The 22,388-nt window shown below is 44.6% G+C and overlaps 2 protein-coding genes across 6 annotated transcripts in view; one reads left to right on the plus strand and one right to left on the minus strand.

The window, feature by feature from the left end:
* Window positions 1–227: 227 nt before the first annotated feature.
* Window positions 228–22,388, plus strand: part of TRNT1 (tRNA nucleotidyl transferase 1) — an 84,456-nt gene continuing 62,295 nt past the window's right edge. Inside the window, exon 1 of one of the 4 annotated variants that reach the window (XM_084989215.1) lies at window positions 228–513. The gene's annotated coding sequence lies outside the window, so the exon portion shown is untranslated. The remainder of the gene's footprint in view (window positions 514–22,388) is intronic. The other 3 variants (XM_021069271.2, XM_084989214.1, XM_021069269.2) reach the window with 3 other exon arrangements.
* The window catches only part of IL5RA (interleukin 5 receptor subunit alpha), a 37,883-nt gene continuing 20,305 nt past the window's right edge, over window positions 4,811–22,388 (minus strand). For both annotated transcript variants that reach the window (XM_084989216.1, XM_013981906.3), the window contains 3 exons: window positions 11,286–11,382; window positions 9,742–9,826; window positions 4,811–5,409 (listed from right to left, as the gene is read on the minus strand). In XM_084989216.1, the coding sequence (XP_084845342.1) occupies window positions 5,323–5,409; window positions 9,742–9,826; window positions 11,286–11,382 (269 nt within the window). In that variant the 3' untranslated portion in view covers window positions 4,811–5,322. The remainder of the gene's footprint in view (window positions 5,410–9,741; window positions 9,827–11,285; window positions 11,383–22,388) is intronic.

The raw sequence follows: 22,388 nt of genomic DNA on the forward strand, positions 1-22,388 counted from the left end.
CTAGCACATTCAAATGTCACATGTTTGGGATCCATTAAGCTATCCCAGAGTCCAAATCTAGCTTCTCTCCTATTTTTTTGTAAATAAAGATTAACTGGAACACAGCCACGCTATCGGATCACAGAACTGAGTGGTCTCAGCTGAGGCCAGAGGGCTCTCAGCTGGGAAGATTTGCTGTTAGGCTCTTTCAGAAGCTGGCTGACCTTTGAACTCTGACACCAGGACTTAAGTATTGCTTTCTTTCCCACAAATATCCCCCAGTTTTATGCATTCTTTCATTTCATCACCTGGCAGTGATGCACCTTTGCTTTTAACTTTAATAAATGAAGCAAAACCAGTAAGACACTGTTCAGGTGAAAAAAATCCACTGGAACTTTAAATGAACGTGGGTGGGTCATGTGAGCCAAAAGGGCGGGAATGGCTGCTGGATATTCAGAGGAGGCTCGGGAGCTTTGATGCAGGCTGGCCACTGAGCTACAAGGAGGGATTTCTGCAGGGAGAGCCATACCAACAGTGAGTTTTTATTACTGCTTTTTTTAAACTCTAGTGTTGATTTAATTTCTTCTGTCCCCACACAGCTCTAAGAATGTCTCCGCTGATTAGAGCTTACTTTGATAACTCTAACATAAATACAGTTTCCTATTCTGGCTTACACTTAAGAAACTCACTCTCTTTTCCAACCTCTAAGTTCAAGAGTTTCTGCTCAGTTGTGATGGAATAAAGATCCAAAGGGCCCCATTCTATTCTTCTGAGGGTTTCCTTCTTTAGTGAGGCAGAAAATTTTTAAATAATATGTGACAAAATAGAATCTAACAGAAGGTACCTGGAAATCATAGAGGGAGAATTCCTGGTGGCAAGGCACTGAGGCTTAGAAGAGAAAATGTTTATAAGATGGGGGAGGCGGGGAGGCTTTTCCGTCAGAGAAAGCTTCAGCAGAGGCACAGAGGGGTGAGAGAGCGGTGCTTGGTGCTCAGGACAGAGGGGTGCTTCCTGGGGATGTGGCTGGATTGCTGCAGAAGAGTAAAGTCAGAGGACTTTGCTTTCAAAGGAGCTTTAAGTTGAAGGTGCTGGAGTTATTTAAGGGTTTTGGACAAGGGGTGATCTAAGCAGATGTGCCTTTTATTTAGATGCTTCAAAGAAAGGAAATACTGGTGACCAGGACATTGAATGGACACTTCAGTGATCCTAGCTGAGAGATGAGGCAGGCAATAGTGAGGACAAAGAAGGAGAATACTTCTGGGGGAAAAAAGAAAGGTACTCCTCTTCACTTTACAGAAAATTCTGTGTCATTTATGTTAAAGTTTTCTCATTCTGAACCACATTTACATTCACATTAATTACTTAAAACAGAAGGATACTGGGGAGGTGGAGGATGCAAGGTTAATCCTAAAAGTAGGCATGGTTTTCAAGAAGTTTGTATCCCGGAACCTGATTTGTAGGCTGTAGAAACCAGAAGAGTCTTTGTCCTGGAGATCCTGGGGCAAACTTGAAGTCCTCTTCTAATTAGTTTTTCACCTTTGCTTGTGCCATCAAAGATTTGTTTTCTGTTCTCTGTTCTTGCGGAAGTATCTACTTTTTCTTTAACAAATTAGCACCTAAGGTTTATTCATTCCACCAACAGATGGTTCTGACACAGACAATCCTCCCCAGGAAAGTGTTTGGATTTTTAATCAGGATGTTCTTGGCCCACACAGAATTCTTCCCCAGGCTGTGTAAATAGCTGGAGGCCTTGAAGCATTTCAATGAGGTTTGGGTGGCAAATGCACACTCCCCCCCCCCCCCCCTGCCCCGGTGCTTTTCCTGTGCCACACTCAGCACCTTCCAAATGCCGGAGATGTGGCTGAAATCCTTGCTGGAAAGGCTGCCTTGCAGAACCGAGGTTTATTCTGAACCTGTGACCATGAGGGATTTTAGAAGGAAAGTGGCTCTCCACCCAATGCTGGTGGGAAGAGGTCAATCAACTTGCTGGCCTCGAGTGCTTACAGTTCAGTGTTCACACTCAGATTTGCCTGACAAGGTAGTGAAAACAGGGTGCACCCCTCAAAGCCCAAGTCCTTTTATATACCAATTTATATAGCATAATGTAGCCACCATGTCACCAGTAAGGAGAGACCCAGGCTACACCAGGTAGGTGGTCAGGCACACGTAAGTCTCCAGGTTACTCAGTCATGTTCTCATTAGACACCCATCTTCCTCTCCATGTGATTATTTTAGGCCTTGATCTCTGCCAAATAGCATTCAGTTCCAACTGTATGCAAACAGCTGTGCCAGGGTTGAAAGAGTGCTGAAGAGGGTCCAGAGAGCATGGATCCCTTCTAAGAGACAGGGGCTGTCCTAGACACTGAGGATGAAAAATGCATTTCCCACCAGCCCCATTGTCTTGGATGGCATATCCTGGGGTGCAATAGCTCCAAGAGGGGCTGAGACCCAGAATGAGGCCCCAGAGGCAGGATCAACCCAAATGCTTTGGACCCATTCATGAAGGAAGAGACTCAGGATGCGGGTGGGTGTCACGAGCCAGAAGAGGAAGTTCATAACCCATTCTGGAGACACATGAGCTGCTTTGTGTCACTCCTGACACTCATATCCTGGTACAGTTGCTGTAACTCGACTTCTGTCCACTGCTGCTGAATAAAAATGCGGAGACAGAATTTTGGGCTAAGTAGAAACTTCTTCTTGTCCAGCCTCCTAGATGGAGGCATATTATACAGTCCTAGGTTTCTGGGCTCCAGTTTGAAAGAGATCACACACAGCAACAACCCAAGAAGAGTGTGGGTAGGTGGTGGGTTTTTTGTAGGACTTTTTCATCACCTACTCCTTCAACAGTTGGTTTTTCAGATTTTGATAATCATCACAACCACCCAGGGCAGCACTTAGTGTGGCTGAGAAACCAGCCTCAGCATCACTTGAGAGCTTGTTAGAAACACAGATTCACAGATCCCACCCAGACCTACCCAGTCACAATCTCTTCTCTGATTTAATGACCCCTCCAGGTGATTCTGATATGCTCAAGTTTGAGAATGCCTAACCCAAGAATAGTCACTAAAAATACAGGTTCTTGAGTAACATTTACAGAAATTCTGAATCAATCAGGTGATCGGATGTTTGGCCAACCATTGCTACCCCTCTATGGGCCACACCCTTGTGGTCCCAGTCACCCCTAAGCAGGCTTCAGCTTGTTTTCTGACCATCCTCTCCACATGACCATGGTCCCTTGGGCCTATATTCAACCCCTCATTGTGTCATTTTCTATCTCTGATCTTCTCTGAGCCTCAGTGATTGCATCAATAAAATAGGAGCAGTAATACTAACAATGTAGCGTCTCAGGATTAGAGATGATGTGTGTGAACTGTCTGGTGCAGCTCCTGACCCTTGGTGTCTTAGCTCAGGCTGTTAGAACAACAAAGTGCTACAGCCTGAGTGACTTAGGAACAAGGGAAATTTCTCACAGTTCCAGAGGGTAGAAGTCATGGTGTCAGCGTGCTTGGGTTCTAAGGAGAACTGTCTTCCTGGTTGCAGAATACCAACTTCTCATACTGTCACATGGGAGAATAAAAACTCTTTGGGACCCTTTATAAGAGCACCAATCCAGAGTTTCCATCATGGCTCAGCGGTAATGAACCAGACTAGTACCCATGAGGACACAGGTTCCTTCCATGATGTAGCTCGGTGGGTTAAGTGGGTCCAGGGTTGCCTGTGACCTGTGGTGTAGGTCATGGATGCAATTCAAATCCCAGGTTGTTGGTGGCTGTGGTGTAGGCCAGAAGCTGCAGCTCCAAATTGACCTCTAGCCTGGGAACATCCATATGCTGTGTGGGGAAAAAAAAGCAAAAACAAAACAAAACAAAAACCCCAAAACCAAAGCACTAATCCCATTCCTGAGTGTTCCACCCTCATGACCCAATCACCTCCCAAGGCCCCATCTCCTAACACCATCACTTTGGGTGTAGAATTTCCACATGTCAATAGAGGTGGGGGGGCACAAACATTCAGTCCATAACACTTGGAAATAGGCAATAGCTGACAGCTCTCAAACCTCTTGTCCTGGGCCCAAGTCCCTGCTAGTTACACTGCATGGTTACCAGAGAAACTGCCCCTGAAGTATTTGGTAATCAACATGCCCCGTTTCGGGGTCAAACTGGCTAAACGAATGGTGCAAGGCATGCAAATAGTGTGCCATGGTGGAGGGCTTCTGAACTCTGTGACCTCCTTTCCCTGTCCTTAGCTTCCTCATCCAGGGCCATGTATAGTCAGCATGGTTTGCGTTCCTTCAAGTAGCAAATGTCCCTCCTACTCCCTCTCTGCCCAGGACACACCTGTATTTGGCTCTACCTGTAGCCCATGGCCCAGCACAAAGGCCTCCAATCTGGTTGCAGACTGGTGCAGAAGGATGTTGGGAAGAAGATTTCCTGTCTAGTTTGGGATACTGGATGGGATCCCTGTAGGACCCCTTCCTAATCTCCGAGGCCAGGGTTGACCCAGCACTACTTGGCTGGATGCCCAAGTGGCTCTTAAGATCTTGCAAGCAGACATCTCTTCTGAAAGGTCATTCTTGATTGAGTGATCCCATTTCAACACAATGCCACTCAATGCCTCTCTCAGTATATTCCTGGTATATCAAGGCTGCCTTCAAGAATAGAATCTGCCAACAAAATCCTGTCCTTTTATTTGGGCTGGAGTGACATTGGCTTTTCATTTTTTTCCAATCAGTTTGTCTAAAATGATGCTAACTAGTCCTTGGAGCTTGGGATTCATGCATTCTCTCCCCTCCCTCCCTGTCCTCCATACACACTACTTGAAAGAAAAAGTATTCTAGAACTCAGGAAAAAAAAAAAAAAAAAAAAAAAAACAAACAAACATAGCTCCACTTGCTGTAAGAAAGTCTTGAATCCAAGTTCATGATTTACTCCAATATGGTAAAAAGTGCTTTCTTCTGAGATTTCAGCTGACTGTTACCACTGGCAAATTAAACAGTCAAACTGTCACTATCAGAAGTGAATACAGTTGACATTAGCCTTAATAACTGATGCCTGCACGAGAAAGTCTGAGTAGGAATGCAGATCACGAGGACTGGCAGGTGAGGAGGTGCTCCCTGTAGAGAACAGACTTGGCACAACCATCAGGTGGATCAGTTGCCCTGAATAAGCCAGGAGACTGTGATGAGGTGTCCACACTTAGGAAATTACTCTGGGTTCACTGCCTTGCAGCTAAGTTGAGTGTTGGGTAAATTCTGAACTCCTCTTAGCCAAGAAACAGCCCCTCCTGTTTTCTTAGCACTGAGGCTTATGACCGTGGGTTGGTTTTGAGAATGCTCAGAAACAATCAAAACACGGAATCTTCCAGGGTCTCCAATCCAGCCTCCTCCACATAACTTATGACTTCAACTTCTGTCTCACTGGAACCGGTTTTCTGCAAAACAAACCACCCTTGCCTTTTAGAGAATGTTTGGATCCTCTGAATTTCTTTACAATGAGTGTCAAGTCAGTTTTGCTTAGAAAAATGTTCACTGAAGAAAATGTGGAAAATGAAGTGGGAAGAAGGCCAAAAACACTCATTAAATGCCTCTCGAACACAGCCCACTGTTTCTCTTCATCCCTTTTTTCTAAATATAAAGTTATCTTTACAGTTATGTGAAGTCAAACGGATTAAGAGCTTTACGAATGGGTTTCATTCTATGTAACATCACATAGTATTTTAAGTTACATATAGGAGTTCCCTGGTGTCCTAGTGGTTAAGGATTTGGCCATCATCACTGATGTGGTACAGGTTTGATCGCTGGCATGGGAACTTGCACTGTGGGCATGGCCATATATAGTCAGCCCTCCATACCCACAGGCTTCACCCTTTTACATAGTGAATTGAGCATCTGTGGATCAGGGTCTCCTTGGTAGACCATTCTCTCTGAAGATGCTGAGAGGTGACTTAGGCTCTTTGGCTGCTTCATTGTGAATAGCTCCAACGTACACCATCCATACTTTACTACAGTCTTCCCTTATACTTGGGTATTATGTCCAATTTTGGCTATTACTTGTTTCGAGTTTTGCTTTGTTTTATTTTTTTGGCCACAGCGTGCAGTGGCTTGATGTGGGAATCTCAGTTCCCAGACCAGGGATTGAACCCAGGGCCACAGCAGTGAAATCACTGAATCCTAACCATTAGACCCTGAGGGAACTCCCACAATTTTAGCTACTATAAGTAATATGGATATTTATTACAAAATCCATGACCAAAGAAACACCTCCTGTAAGAGATCATATTCCTCAACTTCCTTTACTCAACACATTTTTAATACCTGCTCTGCCCTGGACGCTGCGTCATGTATGACAACAGCCATGGTCTCGGCCTTACATACTTCAATAGTTTGTGTCCTACTTAATCTTGGAGGAACCCTCTCTGGTTACCAGTCTCTAACAAACTGAAAGCTCAGAATAAGAGGTATTTTTGTGTTTTTTGTTTGTTTGCTTTTTAGGGCTACACCTGCAGCACATGGAGGTTCCTAGGCTAGGAGTCCAATCAGAGCTACAGCTGCCAGCCTACGCCACAGCTACAGCAACTCAAGATCCAACCCATGTCTGCAAACTATACCACAGCTCATGGCAATGCCAGATCCTTACCTTAAACCACTGAGCAAGGCCAGGATCGAACTCACAACCTCATGGTTCCTAATCAGATTTGTTTCCACGGCACCATGATGGCAACTCCAGAATAAGAGCTTTTTAAAGCCTTTTTTTCATCGCTGAGCCCCCTCCTTCCACCCTCCCCTCCTCCCTCATATCTCTCTATTGAAGGTTACAAAGCACTTTCCAACTCAGTTTTTGACTGAATAAGCAAAAACTTGCTTAACAGCAGCTCTGGGAGGGCAGATCCCTTCCAAATCCCAGATTCTGGGGACCACCGCCAAACTCAGAGGTGCAAGTGATGAAAAGCAGATGGTTTCCTTTCCCACGGGCTGAAGTATTCCCAGTAGTTAGCCCATAGCACTAAGGGGTCCCGTGTCGTCCTTATAGCAGAGGCCCCAGCAGTGGGTTGGACAGGTTCTGCCTTTTGACACAGGAGCCAGACACTGGCCTGGCTGTGTACGGATCTGTCCTGAGCCCCATGTGGAGGATGTAAGTGGTAGAACTGACAGAAGGAGGTGACACTTCAGTTTCCCAATTCTGCCTGCTCTCCCCTCATCCCAAGCCTCTCCCTCACCCCCTGCCTCCCTCCCTCCCTGATTTGTTTTTACCTGACACCTGCCATGTGAGAACAGAGCATGTTGTCCTGAGGAGCCTGGCAGGGTTGGGCTCTGACATAAATCTTTGGCTTATTCTGAAACCAGTTTGTCTACCCCAACTTGTTCTTTTGCACACATGACTTGATTTTAATTAACAGAAAGCCACACGCTTACACTGTGAGCACTTAAACCAGTTTCTTTCGCCATCCTGGGAATGTTCAAGGAAATCTTTGGGGGCTCTGAAGTGAAATGAGATCCCACATTAAGATGTTTCATTAAGAGGCCGGGACAAACAACTTCAGCCTACCACTGCAACTACATGTAATCTGTCACAGACAAGTAAGCGACAGCAAGGTGGGACAGACAGCTCGGATTCATGCAACCAGGAACATATGTCACAGTGAGCCACACTCTTTCCGACAAAGCTATGGGTATACAGCCGGCCATTCTCCTGATGAGGGAGACCACCAGGGTGGAACTAAGGGCAGCCTGATCCTTTGACTAGTCTCGATGCTCTGCTTCACTAGGTCAGTAACTGTCATCACCTAAATTATTCCAATCACCCCAACTGTAACTCAGAAGAAAGGTCACCACTTACTGCAGTGATCCATTTTGGTGAGTGTTTGTTTGATCGACTCAAGCTGTCCCAAAATCAGTCACCAATGACTCATGAGTCACTTTAGCAGAGAGAAAACAAAATGTGTTAACATTGCTTGATGAGTTCCTGTTGTGACTTAGTGGTAACGACCCCAACTAGTATCCATGAGGATGCGAGTTCAATCCCTGGCTTCACTCAGTGGGTTAAGGATCCGGCATTGCCATGAGCTATGGTGTGTCTTGCTGGCATGGCTTGGATCCCTTCTTGCTGTGGCTGTGGTGTAGGTCAGCAGCTGCAGCTCCAATTCAACCCCTAGCCTGGGAACTTCCATATGCTGCAGGTGCAGCCCTAAAAATAGGCCAAAAAAAAAAAAAAAAAAAAAAAAAGGGGTTGCCTGATGAGGCTCTGCAGACTCCAGGTTCTGGGCCGAATCTGGCTTGTAGCCTATTTTGGTAAAGTTTTATTGGCCAGAGCCATTTACGTGTTGTCTGTGGCTATTTCCACACCACAGTGGTGGCAGGATAAACCATTTGGTCCTTAAATATTTACTATCTGGCTCTTTATAGAAAGCTGGCTGGCTCTGATCTAAATAACCGTTCAATTTTGTGGTAGATTTGACAAACAATGTGCAACAGACTGAACATCATAAGACATTGCTGAGAGAAATGAAAGAAACCTAAATAAAGAGAGTAAGATACTGTGTTTACAGATCTGAAGACTCATTCTGTTAAGGTGTCACTTCTCACCAAGTGTACCTATAATACAATACGATCCTGGTCAGGAGCCCAGCAGCTGTTTTTGCAGAAAATGATTAACTAGTTCTTATAGTTACATGGAAATAAAAAGGACCTAGGATGACCAAAATAACTTTGAAAAAAAATCATGTCCAGAAGCCTTACACCACCTATCTCTCCAGGTTTACAATAAAGCTATAGTCATCAAGACAGTATTGTGTTGGCTTCAAGAAAGACAAACAGATCAATGAAATGGAGTAGACAGTCCAAAATTAGATGTACACATATATGGACAACTGATTTTGCAACAGAGATGCCAAGACAATTCACCAAAGAAAGGATGTTTTCTTCTACCCTGTAATGCTAGAGCAATTGGATAGCTACCTGTAGGTGAACATCCATTTAAGCCTAAGTGCTCAGAGTAGTTAACAGAACCTAAAGAAACATATTTGGGGAAATCATTTGCCTTCTCTATGGTTCTTTATACCAAGGAACTAGGAAAAATTCCTCTGAAAAACTTTATTGAGGGGGGTATGGTACCTGCATGCAGAAACATGGATTCTTAAAACATCAGGGCTGAACTGAACAACTCATCTCTGCCCCTTACTGTACCAAAAAGGAAGTCAGAGCTCATGGGGTTGAAGGAATTGCCCAATGTCAGTTAAGAGATGGCTGATAGAAAATAAAACTTCAAGTATGACAGGTGAGGATATTCATATTTGAGTAGTACTTTTGCGATACTCAAAGACTAGAATGAATATATATTAACAAATCAATCAGGAATTCCTGTCATGGTGTAGCAGAAACGAATCTGATTAGGAACCATGAAGTTTCGGGTTCAATCCCTGGCCTCACTCAGTAGGTTAAGGATCCAGCGTTGCCGTGAGCTGTGGTGTAGTTCACAGAGGCGGCTCGGATCTGGCATTGCTGTGGCTCTGACGTGGGCTGGCAGCAACAGCTGCAATTAGACCCCTAGCCTGGGAACCTCCATATGCCACCAGTGTGGCCCTAAAAGGACAAAAGACAAAACAATAACAATAAAAACCAAATGAATCAGTCAAAAAGCAAAAGAACTAAAGCAATTAAAGGCGTCTGGCCTCCTCAGGGACACAGAAAACGAGTGATCCACTGACAGACCCCTGAGCACCCAACCGTGGGTAGATAGGACATACCATAAGAACCTTCAATATTACCTCATGGTTGATGCTTACAAAGAAATCTTTAATATTAGTTTTTGGCGCTGGAACAGGTGGAAATAACTTGGTCCATAAGTGGCATCTGAAAGCAGAGTAAAGGAGGGAAGTAGATGAGCAAGAACATCTTTCTTGTCCTTAAATATCTACTCTAAAAAATTGACCTCTTTAGTCCCAGGACCTGCCATTTTGTAAATTCAAAATCTTTCTTGACCAAAACTTCCAAATATCTACATTGTAATAATAGTTGAAGACGTTGGAGGTACCGAAAGGCTCTGATGTGACTTCTGAGTCATCCAAAAAAGACAAGAGTGCAGCTGCTTCATGTTGGTGCTTGTTACCAGGCCTAATTTCTGAAAACAATGTACACAGAGTGTGTGGTGCTCCCATAGTTACCTAAGATGCTGGCATGCAGCCCTCCTCCACTGAGCTGGCTCTCAGTGTTTACTTTCCTTATCCTCTCCTTTGACCTGGCCTCTCTCAGTGGGTTAAGGATCCAGCGTTGCCGTGAGCTGTGGTGTGGGTCACAGACAAGGCTCGGATAGAAATAAAACTTCAAGTATGGACAGGTGAGGACACTCTATTGATGCCAGATGATAGAACATTTATAATAATAAAGCTGGAGTTCTCATTGTGCCTTAGTAGGTTACAAACCCAACTAGTATCCATGAGAATGTGGGTTCAATCCCTGGCCTCACTCAGTATTGCCATGAGCTGTGGTATAGGTTATAGACACAGCTCAGATCCAGCATTGCTGTGGCTGTGGTGTAGGCCTGCAGCTGAAGCTCCAATTGGGCCCCGAGCTTGGGAACTCCAATTGGGCCCCGAGCTTGGGAACTTCCATATGCTGCAGGCCCTAAAAAGCAAAGAAATAAAAAATAAAATAGAAGCTGTTTAAAATAAAAGTCATCTTCTAAATTTTGAAAGGGCTAAGCCAGAGCATGTTCTGAGCCTCCTAAGTGGCCAGTTTACTGGACTCATCAAAATGGATAAGAAGTCCCAGTAGGGCCCTTTGCAGGCTCTCAAACTGGTCAGCAGATCTGCATGATACTTCTAGAATCGGTGTCTGACCTAGGGACAATCAACTCAGGGGCCAGATGAGTGAAGGGCTAGGCTGGGAGCTAGTAGCTGGGCATGAAAACACAGGAGGTACTACAGTGACCTCAGTGTCCAGACCAGAGAGATTTCTTCCTTTACTGGAGATGGAACAGACATGCCCCAGTAGCCCCACACAGGCATCCAAGTGCTGAGTAAATGGAAGTCAAGGAACCAAAAGACCTCACATGTAAAAACCTTCATAGAAAGTAACAAACAGACTGTTGGCAGCATCAAGAAGGTGTATGTCATGGCTGATGACTACGTTTCAGTAAACCGCCAACTGTTTCCCAGATTTTCTTATGGTCCACACTCATCTTGGAAAGGCGTAAAATTATTCTAAACCCACCTATTAACAAGAACCTTCTGTCTAGTAGATACACGGCAAGAGTGTGAAAAATTCAATATTCAGACCCCAATGGGAACACCCAAATATAAAGAATACCTACATCCTGCATATGAGTGAGACAATTAACAGGATGAAGCAGGCGGCTGCTGTAAGCACAATAAGGAGCCATTCCATCCAGGGCTTCTGCTTATCGTTTCCTAATGAAAGAAGAAAAAAAAGAAAAGAAATCAGAGCTATATTTAGCAGTAGATAGGAGAAAGGACCATACTGGGACATCAGAAAGCTTGGCTTTCAGTTGGAGCTACTGGTGATGCTGAGTAAGTAGCTTTACCTTCCTGGGTCTTAGGTTTCTGAGCTGGAGGAGTGGGAAACAGCAATGAGACCACTCCTTCAAGTATTATTGAGTCAATCAGCAGTTATAGTTGGGTACATTCTACATACTATGCCGCCTAGAACTTAGAGCTTCTCAGCTTTTGGTGAGGAGTAAGGTTTTTAGATGGAAAATCCACACAAATGTAAACCTATTTAGTAACTTAAGTGTACTATAATCGAAAAAGTTTTAAAAATTGGACTTTCAGAGGAGGTAAAGTAGACAATAATACATGCATTTAAAGAGGGTATTAGACTTTGTTGTAAATACTTTACAATCTTAATTTTCCTCAGAACACCCCTTACCATTGTGTCCATTTCACAGATAGAAAAATAGAAGCTAACTGCCACGTGTCGGTACAGAAAGTATGAATACACCACCACTGCATGCCACCCACCTCACTGGTAACATTTGCTTCTAATCTACACTAAAGGATAGATTCTTCTATGGGCTTTGATGATAGTTTTGGGGTTTGTGTGATTTTTTTTTTTTTAATTTAAGGTACTGGAAATGCAAATGGTGTTTAAAAGGTAACATGCTTGCTAAGCTGCATGATTCATTTTTAGAGAAGAATGCAAATCTTGAGTTCCCTTTCTGAATATGTGGGTCCTTTCTGTGTTCGTTCATTCCTTTATTCACCCATTTAACCAGTATTTATGGGGCTCCGATGATATGTTGGGCACTGGACAAGTTGCTGGGAGATAGGGGAAAAAGAGCCCAGGGAGCCCTGCCCTCCTGTTGTAGAGAGGAGATGTCACTAAGCAAATAAAGACGTAGGTAATTTAGCAACAGCAGCTCCCACTGCAGAGGTGATACACACACACTGCACCCGGAGAGGCAGGTCCCAGTCCTTGGTTTGCTCTTAAATGTTTCTTTTATAAAATAAGAAGTGAATGTAAGTGGCATTTTCGAGTCCTTGTAAATATCTTAAGACTTCCCCAACCCCCAAATATTTAAAATTCAGATCTTTCAAGGTATCCAGAGGGGGAGATGTCAGTGGTAGTGATTTCAACATTGCTTGAGCTCTTGCCCTTTTTTTTTTTTTTTTTTTTTGGCCTCCTGAGAACTCTTACTTGGAGTTTGCCTTCTACCTCTCAAAAGTTTTACTCTCACCTCCTTCATCTCTTCCCTTCTGCCTCCAAATATTCATAGAGTCCTTTATCTTAAATAAGCCCCTTCTTTGCTCCGCCATCTCTCCCCTTGATCATCAAATGACTTCTTGCTTTATTTCCCAGCCCACGTTTCTTGTGTTAGGGATTCAGGCTGCTTCATTTTCCCATCTCAGAAAACATGTGTTAAATGACTGGTGGCTTCCTCCTAGTGGAATCCAAGGAGACAGTCGGTTCCTTTCTCCAATGATATTTCTCCTGACCTCCCCCCAGAATTTCAGGCTTGATGGCTGCCCCTGCCTAGAAACAAAGTCATTGGTTCCTTTACCTAAATGTCCCTCTTCTTCAATACCATGTCCTTCTCCCCTTTTAAATTTCAACTGAACCCTCTCAGCTCAGACTTGACCCTTTGGTATTTTCCACTATGGTCCTGGAAATTTGAAAAGTTGTTGAGCCCAGATTCATCTTTTAATTCCATGGAGTCCACTCCTACATCTTTGTTCCTGCCCAGACCTGACATGCAGTTCCACATCTAGATCTGAAACCCACCAGGATGTGTCTCAAAGCTGACAAAGTTCAAAACCAAAATCACAGCCTTCGTCGCATCAAATTTCCCTCACTAACATCCCCTTGGTCTTCACTCTTCCAAGTTCCCACACAGAATCCTTGAAAGTCACTTTGATTTTCCCCATGCTCTGCAGCCCTGCCCTCGTTCCTTCATCTGCTTGGTTTGCACCATTCCCTCATGGCCAACCCTAAGCACAAGAAAGGAACACTTCTATCTGATGAACCCATGCTTGCCTAGTCTAGAAACCTGGTTCTTTTCCCAGATGGTTGAGGGCTTCAGTTTCCTCATCTGTAAAAACAAGGGAGTTAAAATATGGCCCTTAAAAAGACTCTAAATCCAGCACACTCACTAGTATCACTGGCTCAATCCAGGGCATTGTTGGTCTGCGTATACTTGCCTCTCCCAAAATTGATTTTAGTCTGTTTTCATTGGTGAAAGTTCAAAAGTTGGAGTAAAGAACAACAACAGAAATTCAAGTCATCAGTAACCAGTAGTCACCAAGAGCTTATCTTCTATATATGTTCTAACCTGTACTTTTTAGGTACCAGACACTGCAAAGTGCATTGTCAGTTTGTCACAGCAGTGCTTCAAGGTGGGCACTGCTCTCATGTTCTGGGTGAAGGAGCTGCAGCAAAGCAGGGAAGAGTAATCAGCTGAGGACACAGAGCCAGTGGCCAGGGGAACAGGATTGAAGCCCAGGACTGGATGAGGAGTCATACTTTGAACCACAGTCCAGGGATCCTGTCCTGCTGCCACCACCCTCAAGCCCAGGACATGCTGTGTAGGCAGGGGCTTCACTAACACACACTTGAACCTTAAACTCTCTCCTGAGCATCCACTTCCAGGCTGGTTCCCGGGGATACCACTTCCCTACAGGAAGACCTGTTTCATTTTTGTGACCCCACTGTTGAACATGGCTAGGTCTTCAGGCTGTGTCTCCGATAAAATAGGGCTGCTTGCAAGTTACCATTTCTCCTGACATTCCCTAGACTCTAGCTGGGTCTGAATCCCTTTATTTAAAACCTATGATCAAAGCATTTTTTTAAAGATTATTTTTACAAACAGGCATTAGCTAGACTTTGTAAAATGATGAAAAACAGAGCTCCAGAGAGACAAACCTTTTATTTTCCCAAACCCCACAGACGCTCAATGGTTCTGGGATTCATACTCTATTCTCAAGACAGTAACTGAGTGTCCCATACAACCTAGTTATTATTGCACCTGCTCATGCTGATATAAAGAGCAACTGGGGGAGTTCTTATTGTTGCTCAGTGGTAATGAATCCTACTAGTATGCATGAGGATGTGGGTTTGATCCCTGGCCTCCCTCAGTGGGTTAAGGATCTGGCATTGCCGTGAGCTGTGGTGTAAGTCACAGACGCAGTTCAGATCCTGTGTTGCTGTGGCTGTGGTGTAGGCCGGCAGTTGCAGCCTTGGAACTTCCATATGCTGCAGGGGCAGCCCTAAAAAAACAAAACAAAACAAACAACCAAAAAAAAGCAAATGGGACAAACTCATCTTGTCACATCAAATGCTGTCTTATTTGCCAGTCTAATGTCCTGAATCAGGGGTTGTGGGTCCTTCATCACCCCATCTCTGAACCTCCCCCTTCCACACACTGAACCATTACAAAAGTACCCCCAATAAGTACATTAAGAAACTCTAGATTCATATCCATGGGATACATATTTAACAAAGGTTATTATGTCAGCAAGAAGGTTTTCCTGTTTACAGCTAGCTGCAACAGGTGAGGTTTGAGCTTTGCAGAAACAATGAGCAGTGTTGTAAATGTTATCAGGGTCATACACTCAGTCCCGCTGGTGTCTCAAATTGTGCACTTCCCCACAGGCTGGTATGTCAGGTCTTGATAACAGAGCAGGTCACTCTTGAATGTGGTAACACAAATCTTTTCAGTTAAACCACCCTCCAGTCGTTCATTTCAGCGCTCACGTTGATAAGTGAAGATTCTCTCTGAATTAGCAAAACTTAGAGAGGCAACTGATTTTATTTCATGAAATCAAAAAACTTCTTGGTGCATGCAAGGTAGTAGGTGGGAATCAGGGTAACAGTCACTGCCTGGAGGGAGTTGGAATGTGAGTCATTTCTCCCAGCCTGGCTTCTGCAATGACCCTTCTTAACCTTAGAACTACTCCTCTCCCACCACCTGGGAACAGAACTAAACCCCAAAGAACAGAGCCAAGGTCTGCTTTACTGAGCAAACAAAAGCTAGCAGGAAAAATTAGTGCAAGAAAAAGCTTCGACAATACACTACCAAATGGAAATGGCTTGGGGATTATCTACCATTGCATTATTTACTCATGCAAAAATGAGGCTGTGAGTCTGTTATGTGAGTAAATGAAGACAGTGTCTACTCTGATTTTGCTGAAGGCAGAACAGGAAAACAGTTCTCACTGACAGTGTATATCCTTCAAGTCAAAATGATCAAGAATTTTCATACTGTAAAGTTGGAGGCCCCTCACCACATCATTAATTTGAATTCTGGGGTCTTGGACTTTGGACATTTTCTTAAGAACGAGTATTTCCAGGTAAGTTGAATCTTTACTCTGACTCAAGAATGACTTTTCTGCCATTAAAACAGAAGCCACAAGGGTTTCTTTTCAAGAAATTAAAGGGCACCAGAGAGGAGTTTCAGAAAGAGGAAGTCACAAAGCTTCAATTGCTAAGGAAGAGAAGCCTTTCAGGCTCGGGCCCCTCAGTCCAGGATGCTCCTCTGACAATGACAACCTGGAGCTTTGGGGAGCTCAGCTGTCTGGTTTCTGGTGACCTTGGCTTCTTTAGTTTCTGATCTCAACCATTTGACCTTGAGAATAAGTCAACTAATGAACATTCGGCTCTTGTCGCAAGTCCTGGGAGGAGAGGGTAGGAAAGGGATAGATAGGGTGAACAGGATGGTAGTCGAAGAGACCCAGGCCCTGGAGCCAACTTAGTCCCAGCTCTGCCTCTGTCTGCCATGGGAGCTTTCTCAAATCATTTCCTTCCTGGTGCCACAACCCCTCTTATTTTAGAATTCTATGATCTTTGTGGTTCAAATTGATAACTCTTAGAAGGTAAGTTTGATTTGGAGGCCGTTCCACTCTTAAACTGCTTATACCAGTAGACTTTCCGTGCTTCCATACTGATTTTGAGTCTGATTTCAGACACAACAGTAGGTCCCCAGGGAAAAGAGCTAGCTAGTGGAGCTAACTAGTGAAGCTAACTAGTGAAGTGGTGGGGCTCCTCCACTGAAGCAGCCCTGCTCAGTGTTCATAAAACCAGCAGGCGCTGGGAGGATGGCATCAACAGGGCTGGATAACTGGGAGGATGTAGCTGCATTAGTCCAGAAAGCCCCATGCAGTTTGCCTCCAGCTGGAGGGGGAGGCTTCAGCATCACTTGTGAAGTGCCCCCCCAAGCCAGGTCACAGACTCACAAGCAAGCAAAAGTCCTAAGCAAGGCTTTTGCGTGGGCGAGCTTTCTGAGGCAGCTGTTGTATGGATTGGGAGCTTTACCTGATTTAGGGATACCAAAAGAGGGAGAGAGCAAATGGAGCCTCACTGGAGAGACATTGACAGTCCAGGGACCAGAGCAAAATACAAAGAACTTGCACTGTGCTCATCTGGGGAAACTGGGCTCAATAAACTAAAACATGGAGAGAACTTGGTGACGCTATGCAGCATGTGTGTTGTGTGCATGTGTACACTGAGGCTTCCCTGGTTGATGGTGACTGTACTGTTGGCCTTCATTTGTCCCTGGTAAGCCTGGACTAGATGCAGTTGAATAGAGAACTTCTTTTCACCATCTTCTTCTCAGACTTTTCCACATAGCACCAAGGGCTGTGCGCCTTCTGAGGCTCCAGGTAGCCCAGAATTTTCTTCCCTCTAGAGGGCCACTGGGCTTGTTCTATCCACCTGCTAAAGGAGCTGAAAGCTGGCTGTGGAGGTTGCAGTCTTCATGCAGAAGTAAGAAAAAAGGGCTAAAGTGCTTTCATCCTGGTTCTGTCGCTTGCCACTGAGGTGACCACAGGCAGGGAGCCCCTTCAGCTTCCATTGCCTGCTTTATTCAGTGAGAATGAGAACTGGCTGAGCTTATACATGTGAAGTGATTGGCATAGTGCTAGTCCATAGTATGTGTTCAATGAATATTAGTTATTATAATTGTGATTATAATTAAACACATTGTGTCAGAAGTAAGACATCAAGATCATTTCCCTAAATCATTGAAGCAAGACTAAAATTTGAGTCCTGTCATAATCCTCAAAAGGCAGAGTCATAATCTCAGCCCTGAAGGGAAAGAAAGCACCAAGTATTCAAAGATAGTAGGACATAGGAAAGGGCATAAGACATGATGGTCTTAACCCTCAAGGACATTCATACTCAAATAAATGCTAACAAATTATAGGGGATATTTAGCATCATCTAAAGAGATCAATGAAAACACCCCCCTTGCTTGGTCTGCATGGAGGCTGGCCAGGGCATGAGCTGACAGAGTGACCCTTCCATGGCCAACCCCCCCACCTCCACAGTCCATCCTCCTGCCCCTGTCTCCCCAGGTGGCACCTTCACCCACAGGGTGATAAAGCATCACAGAAAGAGTAGGGCATGGGTCCACTCCAGGTCTGGATCCATCACGTCCTATTTCTCTCACTTGGGACAGTTCCTTATCCCCTCTGCATCTCTTTTCTCACCTTTGAATTAAGAAAATCCTGTGTTGGTAAGAATACATGACATAACATAGGTGCACAAGCCAAGCACAGTTCCTGCCCCCAAAACAGAGTCCCACCTTATGCGTAACATCTGGAGGGCCTATCACGGGGCAGAAGTCACGAGCAGAAGGGTGGTGTGGGCACCACACCTCTGAGGTCAGGCCTGAGAGCACAGTGGGAACTCCCTGCTCCTGCAGTTAGGGGATAGAGTCTTAAAGCTCCCTGCCAGCCCTCCTTCAGACCAGTGGGACTGCCACTGGGATGAGGTGGCTCTGCCCCCCTGATGAGAATAAGTAGGTGGCATTGCCAGGCATGGGGCACCCAGCCTGGAAACCACAGGAGCCTGGGTGAAAGGAAGCTGTTGACCAGACCAGCCACCATGTTTACCAATTTGAAATATCCCACTTACAAAGAAAACCCAGATCCACCACAAGTTATATCACTCGCAGATAAGGTGAGTGAGGTTTTTCATGCTAATGGGTCAACTTTTTCTTCTCAACCAGTTTTTGTCGCTGTTGACCCAGAAGCCCACTATTTCTTCACAAAAGCTTTTGAATGTGCAAAATTCATTCATAAGACCTAGGGAAAGTGAATTGGAGCCCTCTACCATGTTTCCCCTCCACCTTTCTCCTTCCTGCTTTTCTCCCTCTTCTACCACTGCATGAGGGTTTACAAAGAGACACTGGGGCAAAAGAAAAAAAAAAAAAAAAAGATGAAAAGAGATGAAAAGAAAAGAGCCCAGGGGCAGAGTCAGAGGGCTGAGGCTGGGAGCCAGCAAAGTGCAAAGTCAAGGAGGTGGATGGGTAGGTTTCGAAGGTGACACCAAGCCCTCCAACTTTTGATTCCCATGCCCTGGGTCCAGGGTACCATGTTTCCTCACTCATTCACAAAACATGAATATCAAGTCCGAGGAAAAAAGCTACCAGAGTTTCCCTGTGGGAACTTTGCTTCCATCTCAGACCCAGTTCTTACTTCCCTCCCTGATTTTCTGCTTCCAACTATTTTTATGAAGTCCTTACAGATTCTAGCATGTGGGGTGTGACTCTAAGTGTCCACTCCCCCCCACCCTCAACACCCGCGAACACACACATTAAACACAAAAACACATAGAGAAACAAACTGTGACTGGAAGCCAAGGTTAGGATTATCTATGAGTAACTGGTCTTGCTGTAGAAGATGCCCTAAAAGGCAGCTGGCACCTTTGTTGACCTTGACCACACAGCTGAGCCATCTGAGAAGTATGGTGAACTTTCCTCTACTCCCCAATGTGTAAATGCCTCAAGTAATCTTTTTAAAAACAAAAAACATATTAATTGGTACCTAGTACCAAAACATCGACTTGCTCTTGGCCTTTAGATATGGCCTTCACTGAGGTCAGGGCAAAACCCAATTGTTAGTTTGAGGAGCAATGCCTGTGATTGTGGCAAAGATGAATCACTGATAAGGAGGCCTCAGAACCACCAAGCAGGACCCACCACACAGCTCAAAGAACAATTTTCCATGGGGAAAGACATTCCTGTAGGAGACTTAATTTTCCTTATTGCTTGTTTCCTGTGTGACTCTTGAGCTTCAGAAGGGAGAGAGAAGAAAAAAATAGACTTCAGAGAAGGAAAAGCGTCCCCCAGACCAGGAACTATTCAGGAGACACAATGTTTTGATAAACGGGAGATAGTTGAGATAAAAAAGGGACAGAAGAATCCGGAAGTTAAGAAAGTTTCAAAAGGAGAAAGATGTCTGAAAAGTGGGAAGTCAGCTCTTCAGATAAGGCAGAGAAGCCAGTTGAGGGAGGGCACCTGATAATGAGGGCTGATAAAATGAAACTGCTACTTACATTTGAGAGAAAGAAAAAAAAAAAGGTATTCCATGCTCTGGAAACCCCAGAACAGGAGAGTAGAGTTTCACAGGAAAGAGTGCACTGAGGCTGGCTGCATCCCCAGCTGCCGTTCCCTGTGTCTCTTGACCATTCAAGGACCTTGCCAACCCCAGCTGGACATCACTCCTGTCCCCTTCATCCTCCCCTTTTCATTAATCAGAGCTTGTGTGATGTTTCTGTTTTCAATAACCTTGGGCTATCGTGGGTCAATTAGTAAACTGAATCTGTTCCATAGCACTAATTGACTCATGTCACCTATTTGAAAAAAGTATCCATTAATAGCTACTTGGCTGTTTGATAACTACTGAGTTATTTAATATCTCTGGGCCTCCATTTCTTTCCAATATAGGAGGTAGATTTTTAACTTCTAAGGAAGAGGTGCTATTTGAGTTGGGCCTTGGTGTGCAAATTGAAGGGGAGGGCACCAGGGTGCCATTTATAAGATAAGGTGGAAGAGGAGGGAGGTTTCTAGAAGAAATGAATGGAGCAGAAGTTCTGCCTGGTAGGCTGCTGCGTCCTCCAGGGTCAGGGAAGAGCCTGTGAAATGTCCCAGAGGAAACTGGACTTCATATTATGTTTATTAATCATCCTGATGGAAATGGAGCGTCTGCACTGATTAAATTCACAAATGATCCTAAACTGAGCAGGGGAATAAATTCCAGAAAGGATGGATTTATCAGGTGAGTGGGAATAGGAATCAGCTCATCTTCCTAAAGTGGGTGGCAGTTAAATGAAATGAGATTTGCAGAAGATGATGGCGGTGAGGCACACCTGAGAGGATGTGGTAATGAGCCCAGTTCCAAACTAGGAGGCTGTTATTTGGAAAATAATAACGAGACGGGTGCTCGAAAGTGGAGAGTGAATAGTAAATAAAAAACAAGCTTAAAATAAGCTCTCATCATGGGTCCCAGTCTCCCTCTCAGCACTTGTGTCAGGGGTTGATGGGGGTAGAAGGATGTGAAAGGCAGATTTGGGAAGAATTTATAAGTGAGGAAAGTCATATCTTACAGGTGAGGAAACTGAGACCCAGAGAGGTTAGGAATGACTAAGTCAAGGGCAGCTGAACATTGGCATGCTCATCACCACTCTGTTCCCTGCACCAGTGACAGCACATTGCCATGCCTTCCAGTGACCTAAATGTAGCCGAGAATTCTTCTGGACTCTGCTGTCTAAGCAGTCTCCAATTACTTGGCTCATGAAATATTATTTTATGCTATCTCTACAGTCAAAGAGCTAGACATGGGCAAAGCCATGACAAAAACCAAGATCTCCTGATTGGCTCTTTACTTCCTCTCCCTCTAAGCTCTAAACTCTCTATAGTCAACACTGATGAGAATGCAAAACTCAAGCTCTGAAAAATCAGAATGCAAAACTCAAGCTCTGAAAAATCAGACAAAGTTCCCACCTTAGTCTCCAAGTTAGTTTGAGGTCCTTGAACAGCATTAAAACAAAACAAAACTCTGAAACTGTATTTGCAATAACGTTGGAAAACATAGAAATATCCATAATTTGGGGTCAGTGAGTTTTGTGCCTTTGGGAAATAAAACATTAAAAAAAAATCCACTAAATGCGAGTAATGAAAATTAAATTTCTACAATAGGCTCTTGATGAAATTAATACCCTTGTTAAAGAGTCGCTGAAATGGATTCATGTTTCTTCTATTGGTTTCCCCCTCAGTGAGCAGAATGAATTTTGTTTGCAAAGATGAAGCAGTATTGAGGGAGGGTCTGCGTGTGTTGAGTCTGTTTCACCATCCACCTGGGAAGAAGGTGGGTTGGGGGAGAAGGAGAGACAGGCCTTGGCAGAACCATGAAGTAGGTACAGTTGGCCCAGTCTCAGTTCCTTTTTTCCTTTCAGTTCCCTCTGCCAGGAAGTTTCATGCAGCGCCTCTGAGTCCCAGTGGGGTGATGTGTGGGCCATGCCACAAGGCCCTGGCTGGTCATGTTGCACAACTCTAGGGGCACGTTTACCCTTTGGAAACTCAGCAGCTCAGCATGAGCTGCCCCCTTGCAGACTCAGAACAGCTTTCCATTTCTCAGGCCTTTTCTCGTCTTGCCCAATCTCACTGGAACATCTCCCTGCTCTGTATCTGACCTAACTCACATCCACATGGGCCAGTGGGTCACTGTCCAGGAATTCCTTGCAGAGCCACCCATTATCCTAAGGGAATGAATTAAAAAACAGGAAATTTTAGCATGGGCCTGAAAGACATCTCTCCTTAAGAATATTATTCAAACAATCTCATTGACCACCTCATAGGATGAGGGAGAGATGACACTTACACTCCCCCAGACCAGCCATAACCACAAAGTTAGCTCCCAGGATCTCTTAGATGAGTCTTTGGTTCAGTTGCTTCCAGCTTGCAGCATCCCAGCCCCCTTGCTACAGGGCTAGGAGCTCAGGGTTGGAGTCACTCAGCCTGGGTTTGAATTCCATCTCTGCCACTTGCTGGCTATGTAGAATTAAGCAAATTGTCTAAACTTTCCCAACCTGTTTTCTCATCTGCAACATCGTTTTGTGGATAGCATTAGGGAAGATAGTACCTGTGAAGTACTTAGCATAGTGCTTGGAGGACAGTCAACAA

This window comes from Sus scrofa, chromosome 13, assembly GCF_054392235.1.
Source record: "Sus scrofa isolate SSC_HxYL_T2T_F1_AM1 chromosome 13, Sscrofa_HxYL_maternal_Yorkshire_Landrace_v2.0, whole genome shotgun sequence".
Taxonomy (NCBI): domain Eukaryota; kingdom Metazoa; phylum Chordata; class Mammalia; order Artiodactyla; family Suidae; genus Sus; species Sus scrofa.